The sequence below is a fragment of the Oryzias latipes genome, chromosome 4 (assembly GCF_002234675.1).
Source record: "Oryzias latipes chromosome 4, ASM223467v1".
Classification (NCBI taxonomy): domain Eukaryota; kingdom Metazoa; phylum Chordata; class Actinopteri; order Beloniformes; family Adrianichthyidae; genus Oryzias; species Oryzias latipes.
In genome coordinates, this window is record NC_019862.2 from 7,468,956 (window position 1) to 7,482,622 (window position 13,667).

Consider the following 13,667-nt stretch of genomic DNA (forward strand, 5'->3'; position numbering starts at 1 on the left):
ACATTTTAAACATTAGATGTGGGGCCAGCAGGCTCCACCTACTTTAATTGAGGCATCTGATTGGTCAGTTTATAACTTAAACTACAGAAAAAATAACCTGAAAGAAATGAGGATTATCAATAAAATGTTACAAAAATAAAAAATGAAAAGGCATCAGAGCTAGAATGGTTATTCTGACCAATAGAATGACTGAATAATAGCGTTTTTTTCTCTATAGAAATCTATGGGATTTTGGCTTCATGGAGCCAGCAGGTACTTCCTGTTTAGAATGCCATGGGGGAGGAGTTGTTTTTTATATTCTTCAGCAGCAAATATGGCGAAAGGTTTAATGCTGCAAATAATTAGCATATTAGAAGATTATTAGTAAAAGAGTGTAAAAGGATCCAGAAAAAATCTATTATCTTAAGGTGGAACTGAAAACAGAAATAAAATAGCAGCTGTTTAGCAAACATCACACAATGATATCACTGTTTCAAGGTAGAATCACTTTTTTTATAAATACAAGAAAAAGAAGATGAATAATAAAATCTCCACTACTGAACTTATTTAGCCAACACAAAAATAAATATGGAAATACTTATATAAATATAGATACTGTCATCCTGCTTACTTTCCAAATCTGCCCGCAATAGGTGAAACCTGTGAAGGAGTCATCTTTATTTTTATAATATTTCTAGATGTTTTAAGGATGTAAATCTCCTCACCACTTTCTCCACTTTTCTCAGACCGACATGAACATTTTCACACTTTTCTCTCTAAAACTCTCAAAGTTTAAACCTCCATAGAAAAATATGTCCAATATTATAGAATGAAAGTAAAGATCTGATCACGACCAACGATTTCTGTAGATTTGGCAAACTGAACGGATCGTAAAACAGAGGAGAATGATTGACAAGCTTAACAGCCAATCAAGACGCAAAACACAGTGTTCTACAAAAAAATAGCATTTAAAATTTCTAAAAAAAAAAACAGCAAAACTGCAAAGGCTAAACCGTGGTCTATTGGGGGAAAACTGTACACTTATATGTATATAGTCGACCCTTAAATGAGCTCATGGAATTTGCAAAGGAAGAGGTCATTCAGCTTCCTATTCCGAACTCAGCATCTGGAAAGGTATTGGGGTGTGTTCATGCACAACGGCTGGTGACACATCTGTTTGAGCAGCTGCTGCATCCAGACTCTGCATCCAAGGAAGGCTATCCTGCATGCAGCAGGACACCAACGCAGCAAGTTGCCTACGGATTACAGCAGCCAGGTTTGAAGCATCACGCTGCTGAGCTCATGTATGAAGCAAGAACCGGAAAATAATTTACTTTCACATCAGGAACAACGATTTCATCACCAACCCCCCACAACACTACTTACAGTCCTTTTTAAGTAAGGGATGACGCAAACTTGTGGTAAAGAAACATATTTCTGGGATCATTTCAAAATGAAGGGATGGTTATGGTTTCTTTACAGCATTTATGCATTTCGGCTTAAATTCCTTCAGCAGCTTTGCTCAGCTCTGCAGGTCGTCTTATCAAACAGGGCAGAGACCATTCATCTGTGATCACATGAATATTCCACCTGACTTGTATCTGTGTTGATAGAGTCTCACACACACTCATTTCTCTTTGACTGCCACAAATGAACCTGACGGCTGTACCTTTGCTGTTTCCATCCGGACCTCTTAGGACCGTGCACTCCTCGATGACTCCGTAGGGTTCGAAGAGGCGGTAAACATCCTCTTCGGTCTGTTGTTTGTTCAGCATCCCAACAAACAGCTTCCTGTCTTCTGGAACAAAAAGAAACCACAAACGGAGACGAAAGCTTTCGTTAAAATGGACCCGATCAAGAGACCAGTTTGATTGTCGATGTTTCTGGGGAAAAAAACGGCAAAATCGGAACCTAATAACCTAAAGAAACGCACACACATTCGCGGGCAGAGATCGACAGACTATCACGTTTAGACCTAATGAAGACCGAACTGGGGTCACTTCCTTTCTGACCCCCATCAGTCAGCAGAACAAGTGGAGTTTGTCCCACACGTGCTGCAGCTGCAGGGCGCCGAGTCCACGCTCAGAGAAAAATTCTAAACTAATGAAGAGGTTTCTCATGTGCGCACACACACATGCACGCTCAGATTTGGGTCATTGAAATGCATGTGAGGCTCCAGGCAGACTCCAGCCTCCTCCACACTAAACTGTACAGTCTGAACTTCTCTACTCCTTTACTCTCCGCCTCACCTCCGCCTTTTCTTCATCCATCTCTGGCTTTTTCTCTCGCTGATTCTACATTTTTCCCCCCTCATTCTTTTCACCCGCCGTCCTCCCTCCCATGCTCTCTTCATCTCGCTCTTACTCCACTAATTGCTGCTGATCCAGTGTTTTTTTGCTAGCCAGAGAAATATTTCAGCGTGCTCTTCAGTGAACAATGGCACGTTTCTCCTGTGAGCAGAGAGGGCTGGGAGACATGCTATGAATAACGCTGACTTTTCAATAGATAGCCTGTATGCTATTGAGTACTGTTAAATGCTGTGGGATCTGATCTTTACCTTGACCTGACAGGCGGTGTTTACTGATGCACTCTGGCACTGGATGATTAATGCTGCAGTTCAGTGTCTTTCTGCTGGCAGCAGAAGATTGTTTCCACAACTCTGACCCGTGGAGCCGCACCGGAGGGTAACAGGCGGGACTAACAGCCCTGCTGTGAACACAACAAACCGCTACCAGAGGTATTGGCTAATGCCAGCTTTTTGGTGCCGCCCCCTGACCCGGTGCAAAGCCGAGCCCTCATTCTGGCATCCTGCATGGCACCAACTCCACCCAAACGTGGCATCCGACTGGGATTCCACCGCTCAGCACCGTCAGTGATGCACCTTTGAAATAATCTTCCATGTCAGAACGTTGTCTAGGAACGGCCGTCCCTGGTGTTGGCTCCTTATTGCAAGTGGCAGGATCAGAGGCTACGTATCAAAAGGGAAGTGATGCAATGTGACATCTGTCAGGGCGGATTGGAGAGCATTTATCTGCAAAAAAAGCCCTGAACTGGAAAATGAAAGGCCAAGATGATCCTTGCTTCTGCTGGAGGGAAGAAATATATTCTGCGGCTGCATCCGAAGATAACTCAAGAGTGGTGGGTGGGGCTAAAGCTATTGAAAGCCTGTCAGATCAATACAAAGACAGAAAGAGGCACAAATTATTTTGGTGGTTTGTCTTCAGAGTGGAAGAGAAGCAACTGTAATTATGCATGACCTTTATCAGCTTGTTATGAGGTGCGCTCAGAATCACACGGTGTCCCGGGGCCTTGGCATGCCATCCGTCCTACAGCTGCAACACTTAGCTCTGTTTCTGCACTGAGGCTGACAGATATGGTGGCAACCTCAGCGGAAAGAAAGGTGTGATGATGTTTTTACAATACTTAGAAAAGATGTGCATCCGAGACAGAGGCGGCATTCGCTGCGTGGAACGGAAATTGGCTTTGGAAACCAGCATAGCCTGATCATCTGCACCATCTTTTCTATCTGCCATGTGGCTCTGGCACTTCTCCACTGAAATACGCCGTTGGGAATTCAGGTCTCGTCTCCATCGGTGATACGAACATTATCTTATTTATCTGCAACCGTGCAGCACAGACAGCGAACAAACAGACACAAGCTGCAGACAAAACACTGGCGGTCATTTACACCCATCTGACAGACTCAATGAGAGGAAAGAGGGGAAAAAACGACTCCCTGATTCAAAGGATTAGAGATAACAGCTCCCCCGCTGTGACCGCACACATCCTATACACATGAGTGCACCCTCCTGTGCTAACTATGTTGTAACACTGTATTGACTTTTCCTCGGAAACATCACACATCCCCGAGTGAGAGCTACTAGCTTGATTCACCAGCTGCAGAGCAGCTTCCAAAACGCCGTCATTTGATCGGATTTCAGTCACTCTGATTGCTTAATGGCTGCGAGTTGTACTTCCTGCTAATCTCTGGTTTAACTGCAGCTGAATTACAAACTGAAACACACTGCAGATAATCCAGATGGGTGTTTGCTTCCACAAAGCTCTGTGTGGTCCTGCTTGAAACTAATGAACGAAACATTTTGCTGTTTTTTTCAGTCAAACTTTCCAGAAAATTTAGAAGTAAACCAAAACTTTTAAACCCGTGATGCTGATGATTTCAGGTAAAAAACCTGCTGGTTCCTGTTCAGGGTCACGGCGATGCTGGAGTCTACACAGACACGGACAGGTGGAGGTACGGTACAACTTGCACTTCACCTGTCCATTAAAGGGACACAACCAACAGGGAAACAACTGAACCCATTCACACCCAAAGGCTTGGCCACATGCACCTATGCACCTACATGGGAGGTTGAGCCGTATGGTTGTCCGTGTCTGTTGAGAGTCATAGAGAGGAGAGGCTGCATCTTTAGGGGAACACAAGTGTGTTATGCAGTTCTCTCGAGGCTTGTATGACCACCTCAAGAGACGTCAGGAAAATGGAACTTTGCATTGTGATGCATGTGGTAAGTGAATCATGAAGTATTCGTAAGGCTAATGGGAGTTACACACACTGACGTACAGGTGATGCTGTCGTACGGCGACCTTACGCCACACTCTAGTCAATAATAGGGTGTGAGTACTGTTTCCTGCACACACGAGGTGTGCACATGATACATAAGTGCGTAAGATGCCCACACAAACTACACTCTGTCTAATTTCCTCTTTTTTTAAAGGCAGGCTAAAGCAAGGAGCATGCATGTATCACACAAACAGGCCTAATGGTTTGGGGGATTCTAAAAATGAAAAATCCATGCCATATGCCTGTGTCTCGCCCACTTGCCTCTTACTCACCCTTACGTGTTGTAGAAGTGTTCACAACGACCTGTCAATCGTAGCATGAACATAGAATAAATGTGCATAAACCTTTTTTCTCTACATGTTCACTGAGTGGTGTGTGACCTTCATATTTTGTACTGCACTTGCAAATCCTGTACAGATTTGACCATTTTTCACCCATAGACGGCCTGTATCCACCCATAAGGGCAGTTGGGACTGAAACGTAAAGGACACCAGTTTATCTGAAGCATGTTTTTGGACTATAGGAGGAAGCCACACAAGTACACAAAAAAATAACCCAGCAGGGATTTGACCTACTCACTGCAAGACAAGAGTGCTTACCACTACACAACCGTGCAGCCCTAATGCCATCTTCGTGACATAATCTGATTATTCCAGAGCGTGGATGAAACCTGGCATGACTTTTGTTGTGTGCATGAGCTCAGCATCTCCTCGTATCAGCGAGACGCTTTACAATCTGTTTCTCATGAGGAGCACGTTCCTGCTCCTCAGTCCTCTGGACTGCAGACTTTATTACACCACGCTTCATGATTACACTGCGGGCTTCTGAGGAGTTCAAAGAAGACTTTGCAGAGCAACAATATAACTAGTTTCTTTTAGGAAACTAAAAAGCAAGACAAACTCTTGGAAAGCTAAGTGAAAGCAAATGGAGGAGAAAGAGTGTCATAGACAGATTATCATAGATAAAGATGATAGATGAAGAGTTGCAGACGGAGAGTCATAAACAAGGAGTCGCAGACGGAGAGTGAAAGAGTTGAAGAGTCCTATACAGAGAGTCATAGATGGAGAGTCATACATTGTCATTTAGAGTAAGCTGCAGCAGTCCTGCCGGCCATGGCTCCAAAGTATGTTGGTGTTGTTGGTGACATGATGGAGAAAATGGGGGGAACTGGAGTAGAGAAACGAGTGGCTCCCAGGATGGCGACATGAAGGAAGGAAGGATTTCCAAAGTGCTTTCTGGTTTTTGGCGTTTCAGAGCTGGATGAAGGAGGCAGGGGAAATACTGAGGCAGACAAAAAAAAAATACTTTCAGAAGGATGGCCAGGTTGCCATGACAACTAGTTATACAGTGGACTGTCATCATGTTTGATTGGAGTTTGGAGAAGAAGAGACAGATGAAGAGAGCGGAGGACGTGGAGAAGGAGGGGCCGGGGAGAGGTCATTTTTCCATCTGTCTGCTGAGCCTGAAAGTAAATTTGACTGTCAGGCTGAAAGATAAGGACAAATTATGAACAATATTAGCAAGCCGATAAAAGGAACAATAATGAATGGATAAATATATTAAAGCTGCAGGAGATAGCATCCAGGCAGAAACAGGGGCCCTCCAGAAGCCATGCAGGTTTTGTCATTTGGAAGCAAAGATAAGAGCTGAAGAGGGGCTGTGGAGGGGAAGGATCCCGCTTATTACAGCGAGCTGCTCCACAAGTCTTCCACACCACCGAATGAAGGAAAGAGTCAAAATCACTTTACAGAATGAAACATGGCAGCTTCATGAGCCTGCTATCCTTTTGCAATGAGCAGGATGCCTTCCAGAGTCAGAAAGAACAAAACAGAAACAGAAAATTAATCAACCCCATTAGGCCTGGGTAGATAAAATCGACTTATCGATCTGAAACGATCCAAGCTTCACAGATTAATAATCGATCCATAACTACAAAAGGTACAAATATGATACTACCTCCCTGTCAATGCCACTGTCACGTGTTATGTATTTTAAAGGTCCCACTATTACATGCAATGAGTACCTCTGGATTACTTTAGTGAGTAATAAGTTTCTTCTGATAGCTGTTGATTTTTCATATGACAAATAAACACCAAACATACATAGGGGTCAAAGTAGAGTTGTGTTTGCACATCCAATGATTCTCAAATGTTCCAATTACTGGACTCCTAAACAATGAATCTCCAATGAAGAGTCCTGTAAAAGTCTGACACACTGACATTGTCTACGCTGGAAGAACCTCGACCTCAGCTTCCTCCAGCAGGTCGTCAACTAAAACAGAAAAAACAAGTTCACACAAAAGTCTGTTTAGAAATTCCCCCAAAATATCAGCATCCTGGTGTGAAAGCATTGTTTCTGCAGCTGTTTGCATTCTGGCCCACTGAGCTGACAGCACCAAGCGTGGAGGCCTACCATGCACCCACTCTAATGAGGTGGCTTATTAGTGCTGCTTTCCTCATAAGTACAGAGCTGTTGCTCAGAAAAGCCATGAAGGAAACAACAGCAGAGTTCTCACTCTCGCTCCGTGTTTCTGCAGAAGTCAGCGTCTGAATGACCCTGGAAAAGCATGTGGTTTGTGTAGAATGGTAGGCATCATCTCTGCAACCTCGTCAGCCATTAGTTTGGTTTGTCTTCCTTAGACCTGCTTCTCCAATCTATGAGGCACAGGAAGGAGCCTGATTTCATGTGATAACGTCATCCTTTTGGTAGCAGAACTGACCATCAATAACTTGATTTCACCACTGTCAGTCACGCTTAAAAATGATGTAAAGCAGTGGATGTGAGGCCATAACGTGTTACTGAAACGGTCTCCTTCACCTAACACTCCTCTGCCTCTCCATTTAAACCTAGATGCACAGAAATGCATCTATAAAATCAAATAAACTGCGCTTACTTAAGATAAACAGAAACGTTTGCAAATACAAGCAACTGCATCAGCAGGCGCGCCCGAACACCCAGAGTTTGTGTTGCTGAAAGCAGAACAAAATGCTATGTGGAAATGCAAAACATATTCAGCAAACAAACATCTCGGCAGAGGAGGGGGTCGTGCTTGGTAACGGTTGCATCACGAGCCCCTATGGCGTGTTAATCGGGCCAAAGAGCTTAACATCAAACTGTAATGTGTTAATGAGCAGCAGCCTCGCAGGAACAGCAAGCTGCGTTCGAAGGAAGCGCCCGTCCTCCTCCGACGAGTCCTCTCCATCTCGGGGGGGGGGCAAACCAGTGATCATGGATTCACTCTGTGCCTCTGGCAGACACAGTGATGCTTACAACATGTGACATCTGAAAGGCTGAGTGTGCTTGTGGTCATGCGGTTGTCCGCACAAATAATTTCAGAGGTCAGGTGTTGTCTGGTGGGGTCTTTTGTGGTCTCGTGTGGTTAGGTGCCGTAAGTGTGGTCTGGTGGGGTCTTTTGTGGTCAACTGTGGTCAGGTGTGGTCTGGTGAGGTCGTTTGTGGTCAGGTGTGGTCTGGTGGGGTCTTTTGTGGTCAGGTGTGGTCTGGCGTGGTCTGGTGCCGTCAGGTGTGGTCTGGTGTGGTCTGGTGCCGTCAGGTGTGGTCGTGTGTGCTCTGGTGCGTTTAGGTGTGGTCTGGTGCGGTCTGGTGGGGTCTGGCGTGGTCTGGTGCGGTCTTTTGTTGTCTGGTGGGGTCTTTTGTGGTCTCGTGTGGTTAGGTGCCGTAAGTGTGGTCTGGTGGGGTCTTTTGTGGTCAGCTGTGGTCAGGTGTGGTCTGGTGAGGTCGTTTGTGGTCAGGTGTGGTCTGGTGTGGTCTTTTGTGGTCAGGTGTGGTCTGGTGGGGTCTGGTGGGGTCTTTTGTTTTCAAGTGCCGTCAGGTGTGGTCGTGTGTGCTCTGGTGCATTCAGGTGAGGTCTGGTGTGGTCTGGTGGGGTCTTTTGTGGTCAGGTGTGGTCAGGTGTGGTCTGGTGCGGTCAGGTGTGGTCTGGTGGGGTCTTTTGTGGTCAGGTGTGGTCTGGTGGGGTCTGGTGGGGTCTGGCGTGGTCAGGTGTGGTCTGGTGGGGTCTTTTGTGGTCAGATTTGGTCTGGTGGGGTCTGGTGGGGTCTTTTGTGGTCAGGTGTGGTCTGGTCTGGTCTGGTGAGGTCTTTTGTGGTCATGGTGTGGTCTGGTGGGGTCTGGCGTGGTCAGGTGTGGTCTGGTGTGGTTAGGTGGGGTCTTTTGTTTTCAGGTGCCATCAGGTGTGTTCGTGTGTGCTCTGGTGCATTCAGGTGTGGTCTGGTGCATTCAGGTGTGGTCTGGTGCGGTCTTTTGTGGTCAGGTGAGGTCTGGTGTGGTCTTTTGTTTTCAAGTGCCGTCAGGTGAGGTCGTGTGTGCTCTGGTGCATTCAGGTGAGGTTTGGTGTGGTCTGGTGGGGTCTTTTGTGGTCAGGTGTGGTCTGGTGGGGTCTGGTGGGGTCTGGCGTGGTCAGGTGTGGTCTGGTCTGGTCTGGTGAGGTCTTTTGTGGTCAGGTGTGGTCTGGTGAGGTCTGGTGGGGTCTTTTGTGGTCAGGTGTGGTCTGGTGGGGTCTGGTGGGGTCTGGCGTGGTCAGGTGTGGTCTGGTCTGGTCTGGTGAGGTCTTTTGTTGTCAGGTGTGGTCTGGTGGGGTCTGGTGGGGTCTGGCGTGGTCAGGTGTGGTCTGGTCTGGTCTGGTGAGGTCTTTTGTGGTCAGGTGTGGTCTGGTGAGGTCTGGTGGGGTCTTTTGTGGTCAGATGTGGTCTGGTGGGGTCTTTTGTGGTCCGGTGTGGTTAGGTGCCGTCAGGTGTGGTCATGTGTGCTCTGGTGCGTTCAGGTGTGGTCTGGTGCGGTCTGGCCTGGTCTGGTGCGGTTTGGCCTGGTCTGGTGCCGTCAGGTGACGTCTGGTGTGGTTTTGTGCGATCTTGTGTGGTCAGGTGCGGTCTGGTGCGTTCAGGTGTGGTCTGGCGCAGTTTGGTTTCCATACACCTTATGTTCACCTTCTGGATTTGGGAACCAAAGTGACCCAATCAGATACCTTATCCTTAAAATGAATCTAAAAAGGATTATCTGCTTTTTTCAGGTGTGATCACAAACTGTAGGTGTTTGTTGTAACAGCATGCTGCATGAACTGCAGCAGTTCAATGTCTGAAACATTGGGGATTACAGACACGCGGAGTCTGCATCAGTATCCAGATGTTCGGCTGCAGAACTTCTCTCTTAAGATAAACATTTCTTTTCATTTGTGAGTTTTGGTGCATAAAATGCTCCTTCTGAGTCACACATCCAGCGACACACTGTTTTCCTGCAGTTTAGGTAAAGGACGGTAATTGTCAAACTAAAATAGTAAAAAAAAAAGAGATAGACTTTCATTTTCCACATCAGGTAGAAGGCCCTTTTCCTCCAGCCCTCCATGTCTTCTTCAACCTGACAAGCCTTAAAGTGAGCATTTCATTCCCTCTGACCTTTCTGATGCTGTCTAGGCATCGCTGAAGGCAAAAACAAAATGAAATTTGAATTTCAGCTCAGAATAATTTAAGAAGATCCACTCAATCCATGGAGTCTCAACTGTTTTCCAGTTTTGGAGGTTGTCAACAGACCAATTTAACTTCCTGAAATCCTTATTCTTGCCAGTGGGATTATGGGATAGAATTTAGTGTGTGGTTCTTTGTGTGTGTTTTTTTGTTTTTTTGTTTTTTTTTTTGGGGGGGGGGGGGGGGGGGTGTTAAAATAACAACAAGAACTCAATTTCCAAAATTTGCAGGAATGCTTCCTCTTGTGAAGCAAACAAAGCCAAGGGCTTATAGCTGGGAAAAGCCATGTCAGCAAAAAAAAAGAGGAAGTCTGGGGGGGGGGGGGGTAGTAAAGTACAAAAAGCAAAAGCATTTGATGAAAAATGCATGGGGGGTATCTAAGAACACAGTAAGACTGCATGTTCACATTCTGGAGAAGACCTTGTGTTTTACACAAGTCTAAAAATCCTCAGGTGAGATTTTGACGTTTTTGGACGAATCGGACCCCTCCAAGCTCCTCAGACTCTGACTGACACTGTTGTTGGACTGACTTAGAAACTTTTTTAACAGCTGGGTGAGTTTTGTCTTTAAATTGTTTCATTTAGTAAAAGCTGGAAAACGGTTTCCACTCTTTTAATTAAAACTTTCTTCTGACATACATTGTCATAAAAACAGGTAAACAGCTGGATCCAAATGCAGCAGGTTTATTAGCTCAGCTAAAAGTCCACAAAGCTTAATCAGAGTCAGGCAGGCAGGGGTCAATAACAGGTATAAGTTTATCAGAGAGACAGGATGGTCAGAATACAGTACTTCACACTGAACTGATTTCAGTGCAGTGCGTAACCCTTGTGCTATCCTAGGCACTTTACCATTGGGAGTTGGGTCATCTAGACCCACTAGACAGTGCTCTGAACCTTTTTTCTTCAATGTTTTTTGAACTTCACTGGTGTCCATGGATTACATGAAATCTTTCCACCTTTATCCACCTTTGTCATAGTAGAAATAACACGTCAAAGTAAGGGTGGGGTCATCTGAGATAGCACAAGGGTTAAGTATGCTGTGGTTGACTGAGTGAATGAGAGTCAGGTGTCCAGGCATCCAGGAAGTGTGGTTAGAAATCTGGAGACAGTTCCTGCTGGTGACCAAAGGGGGAGTTCTGACTTCTGACATATATCACTACTCAGGTCAGGTCAAAGAGGAACGGGTCATCGTGTCCTAACCTGTCAAAAATGTTAATAATGACTCGACATGAAGTCAACTATGAACTTCAGAATAACTGGGTTTGTGCTTCCATGCGGGCGAGTTTGGCTGAACTACAGAGAGGTCATGCTCATGAGGACCTGTGTCCCGTGAACCTTTCATTTCATTTATTTATTTGTTCCTTTCATGAAAATTATTGATGTCCAATATGTTTACATGTTTGTCTTACAATATTGAACATTTTCATGATTAGAAGGGAGCAGACTTGAAGAATACAATTCTTATAATTGTCTGCTCCCTTTTAAACATTTCATCATATTTACATTTCCCACACCATCACCTGTGCTCAGGTTTCACCAAATACAGTTCAAATAAAAAATAAATACATTCCATTCATTTAATACATACATTCCAAAAATTCCATTCAACAATCAAGTTTGTACAAACTTATTTGTTCAGCTTTATACATCCGTTTAAATTGAATAATATTTTGACAACTTTTTAACTGATTCTCCTGGGAATTCCACATTTTTACCCCTGCTATAGACAAACACTTTTGCTTTAGTGTTGTTTGAGCAATCTGTTGTTTGAAATCAAATTTTCTCCTATGAGTTTCATCTCCTGCAGTAAAACTAAAAAGCTTTTTTTTAAGTTTTCAGGTCTGTTTCTGGCTTTAAACATAACTAATAAGGTCTGCAATTCAATTACATTTTTAAGTTTTAATAAACCTGACTTAATGAAAAGTCTGATCTTTAAATTTAGCTTTGTGAATAATTTGAATAGTTCTCTTTTGTAATAGAATTGAGGGCATTACATTAGTTTCACCTTACATATACATATACCTTCACAAGCCTCTCATCAGTAACAGGACAGATGAACAGATTTAAAGATACCTGAGTCTTTTCCTTCTACAGGATGCTGCTTAAGGCCTGTTGTCTGGGTTTTAGGCTGTCCCAGCATCATTACAGTGCTTAGGCTACAGTTTAAAAATGCACACATACAAACCACGCTGAACATCTCACTGTTCCTCCACAGATTTGCTCCTTTCTGCCCCTCCAATCCTTTTAACGTCTTTGTTCAGCCCTGAAGACCCCAGCCCAAAAACAAGCATGTTCATGCTTTCACTACTGTCCGTATGGTCAATTTAGAGCCACTGATTACCCTAACACCCATGTCTGTAAGCAGCGCCTGGAAAGCCTGCCCCTAGAGACCCCCGCAGAGGCTCAGGAAAACATGCCAGGCACATCTAAAGAGGGAAAAACCCCGCTGTGAGGCAGCATTGTTAAATGCCACACAATGATGCCTCCTGCAGATTCATCCATGAAGGCAGACCAGAGTCCGGCGAGTGTGCTGGAGGCTCGGCTTTAGGAAACATCAATTCATGAAAAGAATGAAACACAAACCTGACAGGAAAAGATAATGTAGGAGAATTTCATTTTTCCAGAAAAATATATGAAACACAGCCATGACAAAATATAAAAACACAGATCTGTAATCTCACAAACAGTCTCTTTCTGGACCTCATATTGACTAATTGAAGTCAATATCATTGCAGAGATGAATAAAATCTTTGAATCTAAACTGAATAACACTGAAAAACACGAATCACAAACAGAAGGCTGCATTTGCTGCATTTAAAGGTGCATTTCAGTTTTCATGTGATCCATGGGTGGATGATGTCCATCTTCTGATCTGTTTTCAAAGTGTTCCCAGTGGTCTTTTCATTATGATGATGCCGTTTATAGCTATCTGTTTCCAATCTCTACCCCTAGCTTACAGCCCCTCACACCCCCAACCTAACATTAGCGGTGCATCAAAAATGGCGAGCAATATAGTTTAGATCCAGATTCGAAAGAAAATGAAGACGTGCATGGATCTGTTTGTCTGCAGGTGGATGCATCAGAATGGGGCGGAGCATGGAGCGTGTGGCTCCGCCCAGTGTATTTTCTACGTCAGAAATGTGATCTTTCTCAAATAGTTTTTTTGTCTTCTCCTGATTCACAACAATTTGAATAAAGAAATACTCAGAAATGCATATTTAAACTTTATTTTCTTTATATATGTCCTCCATTATCCAGAAAATGCTACAAAAACATGTTAAAAACACCAAAGAACACAATTTTTTTAATCAGAGTGGGTAAGTAAATTGTGGATATTGGTTCCAAACATCCATTTGCTTCCATGCAGGTCAACAAACAGCCTAAGCAAAGGTTGGTATTTTCATGATGCAGCGAACAGTCCTGCTGAGACAATATGATGCTATTCCTGTTAGTGCACCTCATTCATCACTCTACCTTTGTTGGTTATTTAGCTGAAATACCATCAGAAAAAGAGGGGAAGATGTGTCTCTGCATTGCAGATATCAATAAATGCTGTCAGCATGACCCCGTATGTCAAAGGATTACCTGAAAGTACTTTAATTCATCATTTTAAGGGCCGCTGCTTTGCCTC

The 13,667-nt window shown here is 44.3% G+C and overlaps 1 protein-coding gene across 10 annotated transcripts in view; it reads right to left on the reverse strand.

The window, feature by feature from the left end:
- Positions 1–13,667, reverse strand: part of celf5 (CUGBP Elav-like family member 5) — a 172,975-nt gene that overhangs the window by 28,534 nt on the left and 130,774 nt on the right. For 8 of the 10 annotated variants that reach the window (XM_020702241.2, XM_020702244.2, XM_011473842.3 and 5 more), the window contains exon 4: positions 1,649–1,777. In XM_020702241.2, the coding sequence (XP_020557900.1) occupies positions 1,649–1,777 (129 nt within the window). The remainder of the gene's footprint in view (positions 1–1,648; positions 1,778–13,667) is intronic. The other 2 variants (XM_020702246.2, XM_020702243.2) reach the window with 1 other exon arrangement.